The sequence below is a fragment of the Centrocercus urophasianus genome, unplaced genomic scaffold (assembly GCF_019232065.1).
Source record: "Centrocercus urophasianus isolate 14NV4802_14NV808 unplaced genomic scaffold, USGS_Curo_1.0 seq_11, whole genome shotgun sequence".
In the NCBI taxonomy this organism is placed as follows: Eukaryota; Metazoa; Chordata; class Aves; order Galliformes; family Phasianidae; genus Centrocercus; species Centrocercus urophasianus.
The window spans coordinates 48,864,140-48,887,627 of NW_024884253.1; the positions used below are offsets into that span (position 1 = coordinate 48,864,140).

At 38.7% G+C, this 23,488-nt stretch overlaps 1 protein-coding gene across 4 annotated transcripts in view; it reads left to right on the top strand.

Moving 5' to 3' along the window:
- The window catches only part of ANKRD12 (ankyrin repeat domain 12), a 61,643-nt gene extending 38,245 nt beyond the window's left edge, over window positions 1–23,398 (top strand). The window contains exons 6-15 of one of the 4 annotated variants that reach the window (XR_006171246.1): window positions 633–775; window positions 2,576–2,723; window positions 5,306–9,939; window positions 16,025–16,123; window positions 16,946–17,089; window positions 19,330–19,425; window positions 19,880–20,129; window positions 21,554–21,727; window positions 22,055–22,415; window positions 23,149–23,398. Coding sequence is in view for 1 of the 4 variants with exons in the window: in XM_042833705.1 (XP_042689639.1) it covers window positions 633–775; window positions 2,576–2,723; window positions 5,306–9,939; window positions 16,025–16,123; window positions 16,946–17,089; window positions 19,330–19,425; window positions 19,880–20,065 (5,450 nt within the window). In the remaining 3 variants the exon portion in view is untranslated. Of the gene's footprint in view, window positions 1–632; window positions 776–2,575; window positions 2,724–5,305; window positions 9,940–16,024; window positions 16,124–16,945; window positions 17,090–19,329; window positions 19,426–19,879; window positions 20,458–21,553; window positions 21,728–22,054; window positions 22,572–23,148 lie in introns of those variants that run through there. The other 3 variants (XR_006171244.1, XR_006171247.1, XM_042833705.1) reach the window with 3 other exon arrangements.
- The last annotated feature ends 90 nt before the right edge of the window (window positions 23,399–23,488 follow it).

Below are 23,488 nucleotides of genomic sequence, written 5' to 3' on the forward strand. Positions count from 1 at the left end.
ATATAAAATAAAAAATATATAAAATAAAAAATATATAAAATAAAAAATATATAAAAAATATTTTTAAATAAGTATCAGAAGTTGAGTGAGAGATGAAGATAAGAAATTTCCTTAAAGAAGGACTAGATAAATCATGAGTTTCTGAACAGAGGTATGAGACCACGACTTACAGAATGTAGAGTTGAAGTGAATAAACTCTTCCAGACTTGCACTGGCTGTGTTATAAAGTGGAAGTTGAGTCCCCTTTCAGAATTAGACTTCGGAAAGTTATTGAAGAACAGCCTGGAAGTTTAGGGTATCTATGGAATGGGAGGAATCAAGTGGAGGAGAGGAGATTGAAGTATGGAGTGTAGAAAATACAGATTTATCATCTTCGCTTGAGGCTCTACTGCAGAAAATGGGAAGCAACTAAATTTAAGATTATTGATGTGGAAATAAAAATCTATAGCTCATTGTGAGGGGTAAGGCTGGTAAAGCATGTGCTCACTGGATGGATGGTGTTACCCTTTCCCACACTACTCTATGAGTATATTTTGAAGTGTTTCAAGGACATAGAGCTCTACAGTACAGGAGAAAGCAAAACCAAACTAATTCCTAAATTTCAAACTTATATTTACCACTCTTTATTGTAGGTTGGACCCCACTGCATGAAGCTTGTAATGTTGGTTACTATGATGTTGCTAAAGTCCTGATTGCAGCAGGAGCTGACGTGAACACGCAGGGTTTGGATGATGATACACCACTTCATGATTCTGCTAGTAGTGGGCATAGAAATGTGAGTGTGCTGTGAGAGTAAGGGAAGCAAATAAGTGGCTTGAAATGCTCAATCATTAGAACAAATCCTTACTATTCTGACTAGTCTCATGGGGTTTTGTAATACTATTTCTGCTGTCTTGGGGACATCTTAAAGCTTTTTTGGTTTGCTTTTCCATCCTGCTTTCATCATAACTCTATTGTGAGGTATTTTCTACCAGTATCTGCTTTCTTAAATGCTTTAAATTTCACTTTTACTTTTTAAATAGATATCTTAATGATCTTTAAGAGATTTACATCATGTAGAATTCTCAATAACAAAATGTTTCCAAACCATATACTGCAAGTTTAAAGAAATGCTTTTTATTTCAGTTCATACAAGACTGTAAGACATGCTTTTATTTATAATCATCTATCCTTCTATATATCTGATAATAGTATGTGATATTTTGCATAATATTATTTTAATCTGTGTAATATTTGTGAATTATAAACAATTCTATATTTTATGCATTATAATAATACTACGTATTTAAATTATAAACAGTTCTGTATTTTGTGCATTATAATAATACTATGTATTTATTATGTTGTTTGTTATATGCATAGTTTTTACTATATATATTATATATACATATAAAAATTAACAGTTATTACTATGTTTGTGGACTTTGAAACAGAACGATGTTATGTATATCCTTACTATTTTTTTCAGTACTCACACATGGTGAGTTAGAGGAGAAGATAAAGGGAGTATCATAGGCATTCTACATGCTTCCGAATTTGTTCTCTGTAAACTAGGTGCAACAATGAGTCTTCTCTCTTTTTATGTCTCCTTCATTTAATTACTGTGTGTGATTTGCTTTATAAAATTGAAGGTATAAAGTACGTATAGATAAAATGTACCTTTCAAACAAGCTATCCAGTTTGGAAAGGTTTTGTGGAAATGTTAGAGAAGAGAAATGCAAGAATAAGATTTGTGAAAGTTTTGTTAATGATTTAGTGACCGTATCTGATGGATATCAAAACAAAAGTGGGCCTTTAGATAGAGCTTGCTTGAGATAGTACAGCATAGTCTGGCCTTGGAATCTCTGATTGTCTCAGTGACGTTACGTGTCAAAAAAATGCTGATGTGTCTTGCAACCATATTGCTGTCTGCTAAATTTTCACATTTTTATCATGTAGACAAAAAAAACAACGAAAGAAAACAATAAAAACTAACTGATATTGGATATGTGATTAAGATGCAGCAGCCTTAATATCACTGCAACTTTAATAATTCTGCTCTTAATGACAGACACTGATAATGTCACTCTATGATATTCAGTTGGGGACAAGGGATAATTTATTCCTCCAATGACACATAGGTTCTAACAGAACTTTTCTGAAATGCCGTGGAAACTTGTAATATTGCTACTTGGAAAACTTGTCCCGTTAGATTTCAGTGGTACGCATTTTGTAGCAATGAGGTGGGTTAAGTTCAGATGAATAGAGAGCTTGGTAGGTGAGAAACCAGGTGATTTCTGTGAAGTGATGCCAGAACAGTGAGAATCAAAAGGGTCATGTTGTTTCTTTCTGATGTTACTGTATCCGTTTAATTACGGACAACTTTCTTCTCCATTGGCTCTTCTAACAAGCTGATTATGGATATTTGGTCTTTGCGTTTTAGTTGTTGAAGTCTTCATTTATGATACCAACTTCGCAGAGAGAAGTTTGGAGTTCAGTTTCACATTATTCACCTTTTGTGACCCGTGGAGCCATTTTTATGCAGGTTAATTAATGCTTTTGGAAAACCTAAAGGTTCCTTTATTTAATGCTGCAGATTGTGAAGTTGTTGCTTCGACATGGTGGAAATCCATTTCAGGCCAATAAGCACGGAGAGAGGCCAGTTGATGTAGCTGAAACTGAAGAGCTGGAAATGCTATTGAAAAGGGAGGTACCTATCTCTGATGATGAGGACAGTTGCTCAGGTAACAGTACCCGTTTCACTGCATACTTCTTTCAGTGCATCAATTAATCTGAAATTTGATGGTTTTAATCTTTTGCATAGTGTTACCTAGGAAGACTTGCTGCAGATAGCAAGTGCAATTTTTAAGATTGTTTTCTACTTTTAGAAATAATTTTCAGATCTTTCTACTGAATTGAATTATCCATAATGTATTTGTGGTTTTTTTTCTCTCCATTAATCCCTTTCCACCCTCCAAATCAGCTCTATCTCAGTATGATTTTGTTGGAGAAAAATATGAGATAATACAGTATTTATATTATCAGTTTTATTTATTGTATTAATTTTACTTATTAATTTATTTTATTTGGAGTACAGAGATGTTTTCAAGAGGTCTTATTGGGAAAAATATTCCCATAGTCACTTTGTATCCTCAGTAGAGGAACTGGGGGCAAGAATTTCACATGGGGGTGACTTCATAATGCTTGCTCAGTAAACAAGTTCTTGCTCATGGAGGAATCACTGACTTGTAAAGGTGACCAGGTCGTATCTTGTTTAAGTGCAGGCAGGGATTCTTGACCCCTATTTTATTTCTGCCATGTCAGGGAAAGGTATCCCCTCTTGGGGTAGGGAAAGAACTGTTGTCTCCTTGGAAACTGAAGACTGTTGACCATGAGTAACTTGCTCGAGTGCTGTGCACAAACTTTTCTTTATCACAGAGGAAGGAATTCATATTTTTTAAGTAAAGTTATGTGAGGAGGTACTCATGCCACATGATTGTTAGAGTCATTTTAGTTTTCCCTGACAAACTTCATTTTCTTTAAAAGCAAGCTTTTTATTCAATGTTTTTCTATACTTGAAGCACAGTAGTCATGTTGACCTATGTAGTTGTGACTTTTTTGCATATTGAAAGAATAGCTTGAAAAAAAAAATAGCTTGAAAAGCAAAGCATAGTCATCCTGTTTTAAAGGATAGTCATGGCATTTTGTCACAGGATTTACTAAAGCTTGCCCTAACTATTGATCTTAAGAAGAATATTTTTCCACATATGTAATAGAAACTTGCTACTACTTAGTAATTGTTTCATCAATGGTTGTCTGTTCAGGGTGTTTCTTAGTTGGGATATAGTTTCCAGGAGGAACAGAACTTTCTCTGCAGCTTCCTAAGAAACCAGGAATAAAAAAAACTGATAGCACAAACAAGTAACGCGTTCTGAATGCCACAGATAATACGGAAGATAATAGGATCTTCTTAGTTCTGTTTTATTGATATTGTGATTTCTCTTCCTTTAAGAAAAACAACAAAATGATAAATTCAGCTGGAGAGACTTGAGTTGGAAGAACCTTATTTGGAGGGAACAATATATCCAGAAATATTTCTGAAAGACTTTTTAGTACTAATTTTGTCATGATCAAGTGGTGATAACACTGCGTATGTTGTGTAAAATCTAACTTCGCAAACAGTTTAGAGATTTCCATTGTTCAGTTGTACAATTACTGAATAACCGAATTCAAGTTCAGCTTGAATTGCAAGTTCAGCTTGCAATTTTGAACTTGCAAATCAGGACAGTCAGTACAGCATACTTGTTTCATGCCGTGCACTTACATACTAGAGACCAGTTGCAGTGAATGAAAGCCTAGCAGACTTCTGACTGTCTACATCAGGTGCTTAAAAATTCATAGGGGAGTTTCTTTACAATAGCAGCTCTTTGTCTTTAAGAATTAAAGTTCACCTACTGTTGAAACAAGGTACTTTGACAGTTCATGTGGAGGAGAATATGGTTTAGTTGTTGGAAAGTGTAGAAGTTGATGAATTCCTTGAGGAATGAGTCATCAGCAGAAAGACACACTTGAGAAAGGGGTTATGCAGGTACTACACATTAAAGATGAGGTTTACTGAACTTAGAGTGTTACTTTTATTTGATTGGGATATAAATGGTAATCCATGTGCTTAGGTACCTGTGTGACATTTGTAAATTGTGAGAACATTGGTTTCTCTTTTGATTTTTCTTGAAAAGCTTAATTCTAGAAAGAACATATGTAATGTGTTTTGAGGATTTGTCTTCTTTCAGTTGTAAGGCAGTGTAACTGATGTTTATGCCCTTTTGTTGATGTGGTAAGCATCTTATGGTTACAAGTGAAGATTAAAGTAAGGGTAGTGTTTTTATAAAATGTACAGGAACTTGTGAATTATAAACTTGACTTCTGTTGCCTAAGATTTCGCTGTCTATCATTCTGCGTCTTCAATCTTAATTGTTTTGCAATTATTTTGAAAAATTAATAATCCTAATTTATAAAAACTAAGAATCTTGCTGCATACAAAAGGCCTTAATGGATTTAAAAATGTGTATCTAAAGATATCTGAGGATATTGGTAGGAACTGTACATTATGAAATCTTTGTATTTCTTTGGTTATAGTTTCTGTCAGGGCAATCTGTTATGTGGTAGGGACTAAGGCAGTGTTGCTCACTGTTTTGAATAGGCCACATTTCTAATTATATTCTGTTATTTGTTGTTTTGTGTAAGTTTGCCAGTTTGGTCCTTTTGTCCTGAACTTAATGAGAACGTTCCATTGACATTCAGCTAATTTCTGGTTTTCTCCATGTAGATTCTGAAGAAGCTCCATCTGTAAATCCTTCCAGTGTAGAGGGGAATGTTGATTCAGAAGTGGAAAAAGATTCTGTAGCCAACGGCAGCAAACAAATTGTTCACAGTAAGGCACCACATCCACCTGCACTTGATGAATATGAGTTTAAAGATGATGATGAAGATGAAGTGAAGAAAATGATTGATAACAGACATATTCTTAGAAAAGATGTAAGGAAAGAGGATGAAACAGAAGTTGAAAAGAACAGCTTATTTGCGAAACAAGAAAAAGTTACGTTTTCAAAATCACTTAAAAACAAGAAACAAAAGCCATCTAGAGTTTTGTATTCAAGTTCTGAAAGCTCAGATGAAGAAATACTCCAGGACAAAAAGGTAGTCTCTCCTTCTTCTGTTTCAGAGACCTCAAGTTCTGATGTAAGAGCAAAGAAAGAATGTGTTGTTACAAATGAACACAAGCAAAAAGGCAAAGTTAAAAAGAAAGTAAAAAATCAAAGTAAAAATAAAGAGAATCAGGAACTAAAACAAGAAAAAGAAAATGCTAGAGTAACAAATATCACTACTTCGGGGTTAGATTCTTTAGATAAAGCTAGAGATGAAGAAACATTTAAGAAGTCTTTCAGCCAAAAAGAAGATTCTTCTTTACAACTATTTCATATTGCTGCTGGCAAATCTCCTAAGCATCCCTGTGGATTAAGTGAAAAGCAAGCAACAGCATTAAAGCAAGAAAACACCAAAACTTGCTTATCACCAGGAGGCCCAGAAACAGCATTACAGCCTGAATTGGTTCGGTGCGATCACAGTGCGGATGCTGAGTATCTAGTGGAAAGCTCTAGTGGCAAATCTTGTAAGCATAAAGAAAAAAGCAAGCATCATCAGAAAGATTTTCAGTTAGAATTTGGTGAAAAATCTAGCTCTAAAGTTAAAGATGAAGATAATAACCCTACATTTGACAACTCAGAGTATACTCTGAGAAAGATTGACAAGGAAGGTAAAGCACTTAAAAAGCATAAATTAAAGCACAAAGAAAGAGAAAAAGATAAGGACAAGAAGGATCAGGATGGGGAAAAGGAAAAACATAAACACAATATTAAAGAGTCCCAAAGAAGTATTGAGTTTGACAGAGAATTTTGGAAAGAAAATTTTTTCAAAAGTGATGAAAGTGAAGAAACACTGTTAAATATAGAACATGAAACTCTTCCTTCAGACAGAAAATCGAAGTTGGATAAAGCTGTGGCAAAGGAAGACAGGTTAGCTAAGGAGAGACAGTTCCACAAGGAGAGAAATGCTAGGGAGGAGAGAGAGAAGAACAAAAAGGAAAATGAGAAGTTTCTTAAGGATGAGAAAATGAAAGACGCGAAAGAAGAAAAAGAAACTATACTTGCAGATAAAGAAATGGAATTGTTCTGCTTAAGTGTTAAAGATGAGGTGATTAGCATGCACTTAATAGAAAAAGAAACAGATACTGAAAAGCATGAAAAGAATTTAAAGGAAAATAAAGAAAAACGAACCTCAGCCAAAGAAAAAGATGTTGAAAAGACAGAAAGAAAAAGCGGGGAAAAAGAGAAAAAAATAAAACACGAGTGTAAGACAGAGAAAGCAGAAGTGAATGAAAATATAGAGAAAGTAAAGGAAAAGACCAGTTCCCAGCAAGCTGAAAGATGCCATAAGGAAAACGATAAAATAAAAAGCACAGGTACTCTTAAGAAACTTGATGACAAAGAAAAAAATAAAGAAAAGACGGAAAAGAAGCATGACAAAGAAAAGGTTGATAAAGACAGACATTTGGCTGACAGCAAGGAAAAACACAGTATTGAAAGAAAAGTCAAACAGTCTGAAAAAGAACCTGAATATACTAAGTCAGAAAAAAACAGAGCTAAAGACAAGGAGCCTGAAAGAAGAGACAAATCCAGAGACAAAGAGAGTTCAACAGCAGTGAACTCAAAACACGTGCAAGAAGAAAGAAGGTGCAACATTATAGACAGCAATAAATCAGTGCATGACAAACTGACGTCTTTGAAAGAAAAGCAAAAAGATGATTTCTTGAAAACTCCAGACGGCAGAGAGAAGGATAAAAAAGATAAAGATATAGACAGATACAAAGAGAGAGACAAGCATAAACAGCATCAAAGTAGTTTACTTAAGCTAAAACTCGAGCATGAGAAACTTAAGCCTAAAACATCTCCTGCACCAAAGGATGTTCGACCTAAAGAAAAAAGGTTAGTCAATGATGATTTAATGCAAACTAGTTTTGAAAGAATGCTTAGCCTTAAAGATCTGGAAATTGAGCAGTGGCATAGAAAACATAAAGAAAAAATAAAACAGAAAGAGAAGGAGCGTTTAAGAAGTCGCACTTGTTTAGAACTTAGCAAGATAAAAGAAAAACAAAGGCAGTCATTACCTGAAGTAAAAAACAAAGAGCTTACTCGTTCAAAAAGCTCAGAGTTGCCAGATTTTTGTGTGAAGGAGAAACAGCAGAAAGAAGCTACGAGTAGTAGATCCCAATCGGTAGATACAAGAAATGTAAATGTTATAAAGTCTTTATTGGTTTCGGATAATTCAAATAAATCCCCCAAATCAGAAGGTGAAAAGAGCTCCAGATCAGTGTCCATCATTTCAGTTGCAAGTTCTGAGGATTCCTGCCATACCACAGTAACTACTCCAAGACCTTCAATGGAACATGACTCAGATTTTGTGCTAGAAGGCGCTGATTCCCAAATGTCTTTTTCACAATCATCGTTTTTGCCAGCTGCCAAATCACCAGCCCCTCTTGAAAGAGAGACCGATGGTGTTGCCGAATTGCCTGATCGGATGAAGCCATCTTTTGCAAACAGGCTTCCACCAGCATACATCAGATCAGCATCTTTTGAAGACTTCAAACTGGTTTTAAATGAGTGTAGACCTGTTGTAGAGGTTCGAAGATGCAGCATGCCTGCTTCTGTTTCTGAACACAGCAAACCGCCTCGAACATCAGAGGAAAATAACCAGAATGCTCAGATGTCAGTTCAGACTTATCCCAGCACTTCTCCTAAACCTGAACTCCCGTGTAGCATGGTTGAAAGAGATATTCAAAGCAGTTTTTCTGGTTTGCAGTCGTCTCCAACTGGAGCTTTTAGCAACAAGCAGGTAACAGTGGGTACAAGTACCACTAAAAATATTGCTCAGATGAATCCCTCAGAAGAATACAATATTCATTTAGAACCATGTAGTCAAAGTAGTGTGACTCAGCAAACCAAACCTTGGGATGTGCCTTTTGACAAACTTAATTCAATAAACAATGAGTGTAGCAGCTCAGGTTATGATGTATCAGAGCAAGATAATAATTTTGTAGCAATGCATAATTCTGAAAACCGGACATTAAAAGAGCAAAAAGTAGCTGAATATTTACCCCAGCATGCTGAGATCAAGGGAAATTCCAGTTCTCAAGAATCTGCATCGTTCTTGCCTTCACAGTCACCTTGTTCCTTACCCATCCAGCCACTTCCAGATGGATCTAAACACATTTCTTTACCAGGCATTAGCAATCAAGATTCCTTACTTGTACAACACAATCTAGCTCAAACTGTAAGTTCTGCCATCAATACAGATGCTAGTAGCACCAGAGAGATGGAAAATGTTTTCATCCCTTCCAACATTCAGAAGGCTGATGCACCACATGCTGTATATTCTGAGAGCTCTGTGAAGGATATTTCACAGACCTGTGAAAGGGTGAATGATTTACCTGTGGTGGTGTTAGAAAAAGATATTCCTGAATCTGATGGCAGTTCACAGTTAAATGTAAATTCATATGCGTTCAATAAACTTGTTTGCAGGAATACTCAGTTTGAAGTGGATGGTAACACAGTGGATACTTCGAACATCAGGAATGAAAAAGACCAGCAAGAAAATTTGATTTCTGTGCATGTTGTTAACAGTAAAGCTGACACTGATCTCTGTGATCTACGTTCAGCAATGTCAAAGGGAATTATGAACGATTCATCTAATAAAAAGCCCTGCACTGCCGACGGAGAGAATGTGTTGACAGATGAAGCACTGCAGTACTCTTTATCTAATGCAGAAAATAGTTCACAAGAGATTATACAAGAAGAGGTGCATAAATACAGTCAAATAGTTAAACTGGAAGAAGAAATTGCTGAGGATCAGAAGATGGAACAGCAAGAAGTACCTCAAAGAATCACAAGAAATAGAGCAAATGTACTGGCAAACCAGGGCAAACAGAATCCTGTTGGCTGCATGCAGACGTTAGAAAAGGAGTCTGAATTATTAGCATCTATGAAAGGAAGGATTAGATTAACTGAAGATGATGATGGTCAGGTACATCATCCACGTAAAAGAAAGGTGTCTCGTGTACCTCAGCCTGTGCAAGCGAACCCTTCTCTACTGCAGGCTAAAGAGAAAACCCAGCAGTCACTGGCAGCTGTCGTTGATTCTTTGAAACTTGAAGAGATCCAGCCGTACTGTTCTGAGAGAGCAAATCCATATTTTGAATACTTGCACATACGAAAAAAGATAGAAGAGAAGCGTAAGTTACTGTGCAGTGTTATTCCTCAGGCACCTCAATATTATGATGAATATGTGACCTTCAACGGATCTTATCTACTGGATGGCAATCCCCTGAGCAAGATATGCATTCCAACTGTAAGTAACGTGTTCTTTAAATATGCAGTTCAAGGAAAGACACTGGTTTTTTTTGTTTGTTTTTGTCACTTTCATTTTCTTCCTAATTTGCTTCTGATTACCAGAGCTGAAAATCTTAAGTTGCAATATGTCAAATTAACATTTACTGGTAATGACGTATTTAAAAGCAGTGTTTGATGGACATACAAGCAATGGTGTCAAAGTCATTACAAGATAAACCATCATGTATAGTATCTGTAAAAGACACACAAATATTTCAAAGTATTTGCTACTATAATGCCTACACTTTTAAAACCGAAGTAGCTGTTTAGAGCTTCTCCAAATTTCTACCAACAATAGTGTCGGTAAAACTAATTATTCAAAGCTGTTTTATTTGGAGAGTGGTGGAAGTGCAGTGTGTTAACATACTAAGTCTATTACCAGTGTTTTAAGCAGGAGAGTGCCTGCTAGCTGTTGCAGTCTCCTTAATACTCACCAAAGCAGTGAACATAATATGCTGTGTCCCAGCTGTTGTCATCCATCAATTTAAAGTGTTCTGAATTGTAGTTCATGTGAAGTCCTTTCTGTTGAAGACCATCTGTAGTCCAGGGACACTTGTTTAGTTCTAAGCTCTCTATAGATTTGCTGGGCATATTCCTAATGACAGCTGTGAAAGAGGCCTGTAATCTGGGAGTCCTCTGTGCAGTGTAGCGCAGAATTGGCTGAAGTGTAGTTAATACCACATTTTACTGTGGCACTACACCTCAAAGCATGTAACAGTGTAACAGTGGTTTGGTTACTGCTAGTCTCTGTTTGAAGTCAGTGCAATCAGGGTAGCTCTTCCTTTGTTCTTCAGCACGCTTGTGCTTGTTGTTCTAGGTGGAGGGGATGGAGAAGACCCAATACATTGTGCACTGGGGGCTTTTTGCTAGCCACATTCTTGCTCCTGGGAATAGAAGGTGGTTTTCATCTGATATACTTTAACTGATTGGACACCCAGAGTTAACCTTGTCTAGTACTGAAGTAAAAGGAGCTTGAACCTGTTTGAATGGTTTCAGTTGATACGCTTAATAGCTGGAATAGTGAGAGATCATTGATTACCTAAAGCAGTTGTTTGGCTGACATACAGTGTCTTGATAATGTCAGAATTCAGTAGTATTGGATTGTATGTACGTTACTTAGGATGTGTCAAGGAAAAATCCAATTTTAGGAGGAGTAGGGAGAATATTGTAATCCCTTGATAGCAGAAATACCTGCAAAACTGAATGGTCTGTGCATATGAAATAGCTCTGTAAGCAACCTGGTTTGGGGCTCTGTACTTCTGAATGGACCAGCTATTCTGTTGACTCACTGAAGATAACTTCCTACCTGAGATGCAGTATAGCTTTTTCCAGTAGAGCTGAAGATCCTTTTTGATTAAGCAGTGAACACTTTAATGTATATTAAATTTGTAAATGTAAATGAAATTTAATGTATATAAAAATACATTTTACAATTTGTGTTGCTTTATTCCAGAGGTAGTCATTGTTACTGTGGAAGCTCTTTCCTCTCATTTTTTTCCACCATACATGCCCCATGTCTGCATGACGGAGTATGTATATCCTTTAACATTTTCTCTCTCTGATAGGAACTGATGGATTTCTTTGAAATTAGCAAGTTAGCTGTGAGAAAACTATGGGAGGAAAGATGTGCATAAGGTTACTATTTTATTTGATCTGCAAGTGACCTACGATGTATGCTAAACTTTGCTACAATATACCAGGTCTTCCTTGGTCTAGAAATCTTTCTCAGTTGCTGTTTCAGCTTTTGTAGTGTATTTTTATCACCAGAAGCAGAGATGTATTTGTTTTTTTATGGCAGCTACTAGCCAACTACATGCAGTTTCTAAGCTACAGCTTACAGGTTTGGCATTAAATGTCAATGCTTAGTTTGAGATTATTGGGAAATGAAGAAGTGTAGTTTATATTTTTCAATGGCCCTTCTACCCTGGCAATAAGCTCATTTCCCCATCACAAATGGCACTGGAAGGAAGAACTTCTAAGTACTTCCTCATACCTCCTTCCTGTCTCTCTGACTTTGTGTAGTAGGGATTCTTTAGTTCATGAGAATAAATTTAGATGGTTGTGTAGTGTAATTTCTTAGGTAACTTATGCCAAATGGAATATTAATCATAGAATCGCAGCATGGCTGAGGCAGGCAGGGCCCTCTGGGTTCCCCGGTCCCACTGCAGCAGGGTCACCCAGAGCAGGGAGTCCAAGTCCACATCCAGGTGGTTTACAAAGATCCCCAAGGAGGAGACCCCACAGCCTCTGTGCAGCCTGTGCCAGTGCTCCGTCACCTGCACAGCACAGAAGTGCTGCCTGCTGTTCAGAGGGAACCTCCTGTGCTCCAGTCTGTGCCCGTGGCCTCTTGTGCTGGCACTGGGTAGCATGGGTAAGAGTGTAGCTCCGTCCTCTTTGCACCCTCCCTTCAGGTATTGCTGCGATTCCCCTTAGCTGTTTCTTCTTCAGCCTGAATAGCTCCATCTCTTTCAACCTCTCTTCATAACAGAGATGCTCCAGTCCCTTTGTCATCATCATGTGGTCCTTTGTAAGAATGTCTCTAATATGTTCATGTCTCCCTTGAGCTGGAGAACCCAGAACTGGACCCAGCACTCCAAATGTGGCCCTACTGGTACTGCTGGCAGTACTTGCCCTGGTGCAGCCCAGGACACCACTAGCCTTCTTCACAGCAAGGGGACTTTGCTGGCTCATGTTCAATTTGGTGTTCAACAGGACCCCAGTGCTGCTTTTCAGCTGGGCAGTTCCCCAGCACATACTGGTGCCTGAGATTGCTCCTCTGTACGTGCAGGACTCTGCACTTCTCCTTGCTGAATTTCTTGAGGGTTCTGCCAGTTTGTTTCTCCATCCTCTCCCACTGGAAAGCAGCAGCACACCTTCTGGCACATCAGCTGCCCTCATAGTTTTGAGTCATTTGAGTGTAAGTGACTCGATGCATAATGTGATGTGCAACAATAAAATGACCTTTCTGTTGGAATTGTTTTTATGTTTTTCCTTAAGTAGTTCTTTAATGATTCTCTGTTAACCTGATTTTTGCTTCACTCATAGGTAGGAAGGCAGATATTTGTTCTTAAGTTATTGCTGTATCATTGTGTGAATGTCTACGAGAAGAAAATTTATTTAGCTCTGAGACTCAGAGTAGTTCACATAATGTACTGCTTGTTCTCTGCATTGAGATTTTAATGATAAGCTGTTGTTTGTCTGAGGAACTTCAAACATCCTGTAGGTGGGAACCAGGAGATGGTGCTTTCAAGTTTGATTTCACTCTGCTTTGTTTATATACTGTAATTTATGACCCAGATCACCTCAGGTTGCAGTAGTGATACTTAATATGAATTGTGACTTCCCTCTGCCAGTGCAAATGTAAGACAGTGACATGAGGTCAATTCAAAATGGAAGGAAACATCTGAATGTCCTAAGAATAAATGTAAATCATACTTAGCTATGGTGTCTTTGGATTTCTACATCAGCGTATTCAATGGGGTTCTGTCAGCTTTGTCTGTACTGCCTCCTGAGGAGAGATGCCAAGATTTCCAGCTTCCCCTGACTGTCTAACAGACGTGTTTCCAACAAAGGAATTCTGTCCAGTCTCTCTGGTATTGCTGGAAAAACACAGTAAAACTTGTTTTAGTGATGTTATCAGATACTTACTTCCTAAATTAATTAAATGTTAAATAGCATAGTAAGCCAGTTGACTTGGATAGCAAGAGGGACACACAAAAATAATCTTGGAAATGCTGTATATGTGTGAATCTGAGTTAGTGCTCTTGTAGCAATCGCAAATGGGAATTACAGGTTTTACAGCATGAAGCATCAATATTCTTGTTGATCTGAAGGATGCAAAACATGCAGGGAACTTGTAATTTATTTTTATGTGCTGGAGATGTTGCAGATACATCTTGCTCCCTATTACTGAACAAAACTGTTCAGGAGGCTGCCTTCTCATGCAGTGGATCAGAGTGTTGAAGGGCTGAGCACCATTGAATTTTTCTTGGACATTTGTTCAGGATTAGAGAACACGCGAGAAGGCAGCAGTCACTTGTCCATCATGCTCTATATGGAGCCTGGACCGCTTAAAAAACTTGTTTGATAACTTACTCTGGTTGTGCAGGAAACTGAGGCCACTTTTTGCTTGTGGCATCCAGTTTCATGCTCTGTTCTTGTGTTTCCACCATACAGGTTCATCTCTTCCCTACACATTCTTAATTGACTCATTCCTAGCAGTCTCTTTGACTCAAAGATGAGTGAGACTCATTCCTCAGTTTCCCTCAAAACCTTTTATTTCAGTTTCCCTTCAGGCTGTGAAGGTTTTTTCTCTTGTCCAAATCCAGCGTCGGTTCCCAGTCTGGGATTTCCAGTAGGTGGTGTCAGACTGCTGGGATCGAGTTTGCAGAGCTGGGTAGCTGAGGCTCTTCCAAACTTTCCAAGACAACAGAAAAACATACTGTTTGGGAAAATTACAGTAAGCAAATTCAGTCCTGTGCTTAGTTTAATGTTTTCAAAGACAGAGGCTGTAGTAATCTCTGAGGTCAGAAGAACCTTCTGTTGCTTTTCATACTGCTAATAGTGTTTGCAGAGAGTAGCTTTGGGGTATTTGGGATTCAGCCTTTGCTGGAAGACCACTGTTATTGCAGTTTAGAAGCCCTCAGTGCGGGGTGGCTTCTTCTAGTGTGGTTGAATTTCTAGAATGTGTACTTAACTCCTGAAAGCAAGAAACAAAATTTTAGTTTTGAAACAGAATCGAGGCATGGTTAGCTAACATCGGGAGCCCTTCAAAAGAAATCTCAGTCAGCAAGAGCTTAACATCAGTGCATTTTGATTTACAGTTTTAGGCTGCCACCTGCTGCTTGAAACATTTTGTGCCATGGGTTTTAGTGATACAGAAGGGCTACTGAAAAGCTGCTAATTGCTTGATTAAGTGAAACTTTAATTTTCTTTTTGAGTATTGGTTAGAAAATATATCTGTTGTTGATCAGTAATGTAATGGAAGAGTTCTGGGACCTGAAAAATGCTTTTACTTTCAATAGAAGCTATTGTACAATAGCAGCTTCACTGGCACAGAGTTCTCTTACATTTATTAATAGAAGTCCATACAAGTGAGCTGCCTATATAATTAAATTCTTTCCAGTTATTTCTGGTGGTGTTAATTCTTCTTTCTCTTGCAAAATTACGTGGTGTTTGAATTCAAAGGAAAAACAGTTGATAATGGAATTTTATATTGTTCAGGTGATACAGATGCTTGTCAACTGTGAAATTTCTATTTCTGGATAACTTTATAGGCAGTCTGCTTGTGTTGCTTAAGCTGTGTGTTTCTCTATTAGCTGAAGCACTGAGTTTTCTGAAAGATTCACTTTTAGTAATATTAGCTACATCAAAGCTTGGTGTAATTATGACCATCTTGTCTTACTTTACTGAAAAGATGGGACAACAGTGTGGTAGTGTGTCATGAATACAAAGTTTCTTGGCAAATCTAGATTGCAAAATACCTCAGACTGAACATTAAACATGCTGAAATTGACTACAGCTGAGGCAGGTTATTGCAGTCAGTGTGGGGTTTGCTTTTAATAATGATGGCTTGCACAAAGGGGCAAGAGATGTCAAACCTCACTCAGTATTGTGGGAGCCAAACAATTTTCATTAGGAGAGAGGTGAAGTGTGTGTTGTGTAGCAGTTTGAAACTGGCTGGTTAGGCAGTTTTTACCTTATTTTCAAAATGAACAGCTGTGCTATAGAAAATTGAAAGCAAGTTGTATCTTCTAATGCATAGACCTTTTAAAAAATAGCTGTGATATGTTGGCTGTGACTGGCATTAACAGTTTGAAATGGCATTACAAGCAGGCAAGTTTATTAACTTTTTGGTAAAGAAGCCTTAAAACTTTTCATTGCAAATGGTTTAAAGTTATATAATTAATGTACAAAACTCCTATTTTTCCCTAGGAACCCCCCCTCCCTTTATTTTTATTTTTTTAAAAGATGCTCAAATCATTCAGGCAGTGTTAAACATGAAATACATACTCATTATACTATTTATAAAACATTTTCCACAGATTACACCTCCTCCCTCGCTGTCAGACCCACTTAAGGAACTATTTAAACAACAGGAGGTTGTAAGGATGAAACTACGTTTACAGCACAGTATTGAAAGGGTAAGACTGAAGTACTTTTCTCTATCATTTCTCAATCTCGGGTTTTTATTTTTCAGTGAATAGGCTTTGCTCAGTTGAACACTGCTTTAGAACTACACTGCCTTTTAGCTAAATTTCTGAATTGAAAAAACTTGTAAATACAAAAAAGAGAAAAAAGGTAATGACAAATTCAGTGACAGTTGGAACGATTGTTAACTGAATACTTGTGCCAGTAAGACAGCGGCTTTTTCTTCTCAATTGCTCTAAGATGTGGCTCAGATTTTTCCTAGGGGCAGCAGAGTGTGGGAAGAAAGCTGTAGACTCTAGTTCTGAAGGCTAAGGAGTGTTAGCAATCTCAGAACCAAAGCATCTGAATTCAAAGAACTTAAGCAACAATAAATGCTGTATTGGTAGAAGACACACAGTTAAAATAATAGAATGGTTTGGGTTGGAAGAGACCATAAGGATCATCTAGTTCCAATTCCCCTGCTATGGGAAGGAACACCTCATATTAGACCAGGTCACTTAAAGCCCTGTCCAGCCTGGCCTTGAACACCTCTGGGAATGGGGCATCCACACTTTCTCTGGGTGACTTGTTCCAATGTCTTGCCACCCTAATAGTGACAAGTTTATTCCAAATATCTAACCTAAATCGACCCTTTCTTAGTTTAAAGCCATTACTGCTTGTCCTACTGCCACGCTCCCTGATAAGTAATCCCTCTCCAGCTTGCTGTAGGTCCCTACAGGAAGTTCTCAATGAGTTTAAATGCAAAAGCGTTTTTATGAATCAAACTGAAATGCTTATATGTTGATAAATTTGATGTATTATTTTTTTTTAATTAGGAAAAGCTTATTGTTTCTAATGAGCAAGAAGTCCTCCGTGTTCATTACCGAGCAGCAAGGACTCTAGCTAATCAAACACTACCGTTCAGTGCCTGCACTGTTCTGCTGGACGCCGAGGTTTACAATGTGCCCCTGGATGCTCAGGTAAATTTTGGACCAGCGTACCTTTCTAGTCTGACTTAAAATGAGTGTTTGGAGAGAATTCCATTACCATACCGAAGCTGTCATTGATTTGCTTGGGATAAGATTTTGTGTATTGTAGATTGTTATTTTGCTTAGGCCTCATTTTGCTCAGCGTTGCACACCACATTAGAAGTGCAATAACAAGAGGACACAGGTACTTACACTGGTTTGATGTTTCGTACTCTGCCTGGTTTTCTTTCATCTCCACAAATGATGTGAAAGATTAAACCAGGATTCTGTTGTTTTTCATGAAATCAAATTTAATATACTTTTAATCTGCATCATTTATGGGCTGTCTCTCTGAAGTTTACTGTAGCTGTGTATCTAGAAGATGGTTTGATGGCATCAGTATTTTGTGAACAGGTTTACTAACTAAGAGGAGTAGGAACTGCACTCAGAACCTGGTTAGGTAACTGAGGAGACGTAACACAAGGAAGAAATTTGCTATTACAGATGTAATAAACATTTGGATGCATTGAATGCTGAGCATTATACAAAGAAACACCTACGTGTCAGACGTGTGTGGAATTCTACTTTAGTGCTGTAACTCTTTACATGTTAGTTACAGCTTCCAGTGTTTCCTCTACCTGTGCCATTACTTTTTTTCTACCTTTAAAGAGCCATGCAGAACAAAGCAACTCAGTAGAAAATACCAGTTTTATGAAGATTGTGGTTTTTGCCCATTTAAAGCTTTGTACTGCCAAATTTTTAAGTCATCATCTTCAAAAGAGATTTTTCTCTTTTGTTAATGAGCAAAATGTCATTATAGGTTTTGGAGTTTAGTGTCCTTGGGTGTATTTTGTCCCTTTTTGAGATGCACCCTCTTTAGAACTTGAGGGTGCATCTGAGCTCTGCATGGATCTGCATTTTTATATTGTCATTTTGCAATTGATTTTGAAAAAGCTGATTTTTGTATTTGAATTCTGCAAAACAAAAGGGATCTGTATGGGAGGAGAGGTTATTTTTCTTTCACAAAGTGTTGCAGCTGTTCTGGCCATTTTTATTCGCTACAGCAGTTGTAGTAAAATACTACAACTCTCACTACCTCTTAATTGTGTTCTGTGATTTAAAAAAAAATCTGATTTTGGTTTTCTTTTACTTGAGCAAATAGCTGACAAAGATTTGTAATGATTTTTTTTGTAGGAAAATGACACTCCCACAACTGCTTCTGAGCGATTTCTTGGTGTTTTGAGGCTTGCTTTTATAACTGCTAATGTTATGCAGACCTTAAGGACCATTCCCTGTGGTCATTTGCAGCAGAGCAGAGATAGGGAAGAAAAAGGCCCCCATTTGTGGCGAGCAGGCTGGTTACAGCCCAGCAAAACACCTGCAGTTCAGGATCATGAAACCTGTGTTGCTGAGGGCTCCTTCTATTTGCATTTCCTTTGGGGAATACCTGTGATCTTAGCCAGCAGTTTTCTAGAGACCTCAGCATTTGCAGTTTTTTCCCCCGTTCTTTCTCATTGCTGCTTTCTCCTGCAGCGTGCAAAAGGGGAGGCTTTCTTTTCTAAAAATGCAGCAGGGGCCTGTGCTGGTTAGTGATGGTTATTGAAGTATTACAGGGACATGATCTGGCTATGCAAGAACTATACAGAGTCTAGTTTCTCACAACGGACAAATTTGGTGTTCCAGACTCATTAAGTAGCTTTTAAATATATGAATGGATTTAACTGGGCAGGACAAATAAGATATGCCTTCTTGCTTTTTAAAATCCCTTTTGCAGATTTCTGTGGTAATTTTTACTTAAATTGGTTTTGAATACTTGTGTGGCCAGTTAACTCGGATTGCTTAAGATTTTCTTGATGAATGTTTTGCTTTTCCCTGAGGGGACATTCGTTTGATTTGTTACTGAATTTTAAAAAGAACAAAAAGAGAATGTTGTGGAAGATCTGCCTTCTACTGATTAAGATTTTAAGGCATAAATCTTGACGCCTCCTACTCCAATTTTAAAAATAGAGGACAGTGATTAGCTTTAACCTGAGGGGATCTGGGAATAACCATTTCTGGAGAGCAGCTAGCTCAGGGAAGGGAGATCAAGACATATGCTTGCATGTACCTTGATACATTGACTTGGAGTTTAGTTTTCCAAGGAAGTGCTGTTTATGAAGGTGCCACAAAGTATGTTTTCATGTTTTAAAGCATGTCTGATACGAGTTATCAAACAACTTACAGGTGGTTTTTCTTTTGTGTTCTTTTTGCAGACTGATGACAGCAAAACATCAGTGAGGGATCGATTCAACGCGCGACAGTTTATGTCATGGTTACAGGATGTCGATGATAAGTTTGACAAATTAAAGGTATTGCTCTTTGTCTTTCCCTATCTTTAGGGGAAACAGTGCCTCTGATGTCACTGCAAAGATGACAGGAGTAAACATGAATCAATATATGAATAAATACATCTGTTATGTGATAAGCACTTGATATGCACTTGATATGTGATATGCAGTATCATAAGTTATTGTAGATATCCCTGTTTGTTGCAGGGGGGTTGGACTTGGATGGCTTTTAAAGATGCCTTCCAACTCAAATGATTCCATGATTCCACGTTATAAAGGCAACATGAAAGAAGGTCTGCTAATATTAAAAACAAAACAAAAAAACGAGCTTTGTGATGGAATAATCTGATTATTTAAATAGAGACTTGGGGCAGGTGCTGCCACCAAAGAGGCTCGTAGATGTCTTTTCTGTTTTGAAGCTCGTGCTGCAGCATTTTCTGATATTGAAATAACTTCCTTCTGCATTCCAAAACAGACGTGCCTTTTGATGAGGCAGCAGCATGAAGCAGCAGCTTTAAATGCAGTACAAAGGCTGGAGTGGCAGCTTAAACTACAAGAACTCGATCCTGCTACGTACAAATCCATCAGCATTTATGAAATTCAGGAATTCTACGTTCCTCTTGTTGATGTTAATGACGACTTTGAATTGACACCAATATGACAACCAGTACCTACTGGCTTTTGCCTTTGGACTGCCAGAGACTGAGGTGCAGCGATTCACAAAGGTATTTTTCTTTTAAGACAGAACACTTTATTAATGAACACTTAATGTAGAATACTGCCTTTCCCAATAACTATTCAGAAAAATGTGGCATGGGGTCTTGTTCACAACACAGAGATGGACGCTTATTCTGAAGTCAGTTTCCCAGAAAATAGCATTACCTTTATTTCAAAATTGCCTATGGCTTCAGGGCTTACTGCTGACAAGGATGATGAAACATGGTGAGTTAACAGCGCTGGCAGCTGTAACACAAACAGCCACCAAAACAAAATGATACCTAAAATCTGCTAGGAAGCTTTGTATCATGAAACTTGGGTAACAGTGGGACTGCTACGGGGGGGCGGGGGGGGAGGGGGAATAAGATGAAAAGTCTGTAGAAGAAAAATCAGACTTGGAGGAAAATAGTCTATTAATCTTATTGTATTTTGTAAATTACTGTATAGTTTTTTCTTTTTGGAAAAAGATGTAATATTGTCTTCATTTTTAAATAATTTATTTTATACATATTGTGCAAATGTAAATAGTCTTGTAATTAATGTTCAAACCTGTACAAAATAGATATTTTAACTGTAAAACTGTTTTTGTCTAATGTTTTATTGGACCAAAGTTGTCGTTTTTATTGAGTGTAGTGTGTTCCTGGTTGGCAGTTCTTTTACTATGGCATGTGTTTGATTTAGCTGCTTGTTTCATCACCATAACTGTAAAAGAGTTGAAACTGACCCGTGTTGCATGCTTCACAGAACCCCGAGCTCCTTGACTTCAATAACCGAAACCTGAACAACTGTAGCATTTACAAAACCATATTTCATGTTAGTCTGCTGTTGTAACGCCATACCTATGACTTACTATGCTGAAAATATTTTTGTGTAAAACAAAGACAAAGCAAACAAAGAAAAAAAAAAAAGCAACAACTTTTTTTCTCTTATATGGTGGTCTCGTAATAGAGCCTATTTTTTCCAACAAAATGCCTTTGAATGAAAATTCTAAATTGTATATTGTCTATTTTAATATTAATCTATGGAAGGATATGTAAATAGTTGTAAATATAATGTTTAATAAATTTTATTGGTCATGTTACTGGTTGGAATTTTTTAATATTGTAACACTTGGTACTATGATCAAATTTCATCATTTCCGTGATAGGAAATATGTGGGGAGAATCAATTAAAAACTAAAAAAATGAAAAGCTTTTGTTTTAACATTTTTGTATCCCTAGTATTGTTAATGAACAGTTAATTATTTATTGGCAGGAGGTTATAGATATTCATGAAAAAGATTTGTTACAACCTAGGCCATCAATTATTCAAGAGTGCTTGGGATCTGATGTCTGTGAAATTACTTCAGGAAGAAATGGGGCTTTATGGAAGAGGGATGGTTACCTGCAAAAGAGATTAAAGTACTTGCTCTGAACTGATTTTTAAATACCAGGTGAACTGCTGCTCCTTGTGCTTATGTGAACGCCCAGGACTCCTTCATTTTGATGCTGAGCTAGAGGCTGTGGACAACAGACTCCTTCCAGCTGCACGTCACTGCAGGCTGCAGTCAAGAATAAAGTGATAGTAACACGAGCGCAGTAATACTGGATTAAGCACAAATTCACAGGTAGCTCCTGCCCTGAAGCTCTTTTTCCCCCCCCCCCACTTTTAATTTGCTAGGTACTGGAGGAAGGGGAAGCTCCTGCTTTCATGCAAGACCACCCTACTGATACCATAGAACCAAACAGAGTAAGGGAATTGCAAATGTAAGCATCGGAGCCGGCTGGAGTAAGGCAGTTCACAGCATGACAAATGAAAGGATTACACGTTTTTTGGTTAATTAAAATTGACAGTTTACTTTATGAGGAGGTCTGAATCTGGTTATTTGTCAGGTTTAGCTTGCCTGTGTTTCCTGAACAAGGAGAGGTAACTTCCTATTAACCATTTCACACAGGTTGTTTTCAGTTGATGCCAACTACTGAACATCCCACTGTCCAAAGTGTTGGCACCCATGTTGTGGTCCCATACACCACACACTCTCCTGCCCTCTGTGACCTGGATCCAAGCTGTGTTCCAGTTGTGCTTTTCCAGGTTTGTGCTGCAGTATGATCTCCAGAGTGTATTTCCGTTATTTCCACCAAGCAATGCAAGTTGGAGCTGAGTGTGAGGGATGGCTGCCACGTAGCATTGCTTCTCCCTCCTGAGGGACAGCTACTTCCAGGAAAGCCAGGCGCTGCTGAGTTCCTCCTGGGTTTTCCTCCAGGGATGAAACACATTACTTAGGTCTTGTTGCACTTGGGTTGAGGCAGTCACAGGTATGTATGTATACAAACTGGGAGAAGAATACAGTGAAAACAGCCCTGCATAGAAGTATTTGGGAGTAATGGTGGATGAAAAGCTAGATGTGAGCCAGTAGTGTACTCCTGCAGTATCCTGGGCTGCATCAGAAGAGGGGTGGCCAGCAGGGAGAGGGAGGGGATTGTTGCCCTCTGCTCTGCTTTTGTGGGAACCCATCTAGAGTACTGCATCCAGGCCTGGGAGCCCTAGCACAAGAAGGACATGGAGATGTTGGAGCAGGTCCAGGAGGGGGCCAAAGAGATGATCAGAGGGCTGGAGCACCTGTCTTACGAAGAAAGGCTGAGGAAGCTGGGTTTCTTCAGCTTGGAGGAGGCTCCAGAGGGACCTCATTGTGGCCTTCCAGTACTTAAAGAGAGATTATAAAAAGAAGAGGTCTGACTTTTTACACGGATGCTGATAGCAGTAGCACAAGGGGAAGGTTTAGGTTAGATGTTGGGAGGAAATACTCCCTTCAGAAGGTGGTGAGGCGCTGGCACAGCTGCCATGTAAGCTGTGGTGCCCCATCCCTGGAGGTGTTCAGGGCCAGGTTGGATGGGTCCCTGAGCAGCTGAGCTGCTGGGGGGCAGCCCTGCCTGTGGCTGGGGTGGGACAGAATGGGTTTTGAGGTCCCTTTCAACCCAAACCATTCTGTGATTCCTTGAAAACAACAGCTCTGCACAAAGCAGCATTCACTGTGTTTTCATCTGCCAGATCACTACGTGGGGGCAACACCCGGCCGACAGCCCAGCTGCGTTCCGGGTCCTGCCTAGCGGCTCTCCACAACCACCGCGGGGGTCGTCGGACTCGGCGGCCCCGGAGCTCCGCAGCGGTCTCTGCGCACCGACACAAAAGCCACACTCCTGCCCGGCACTTAACTAGGCTGCTACTAAGCGCATCGTCAGGCGACGGCTCCTGCTGCATCTTTGTAGCACGAGCAGACCGCTCCCTCTCCCCCGCACAGCCCTCCCGCCCGCCGGGGCCGCGCTCGGCTTCCCCTCAGCGGCGGGCGCGGAGCGAGAGGCGGGCCCTGCGGCGCCCCGAGGCGGGGCCC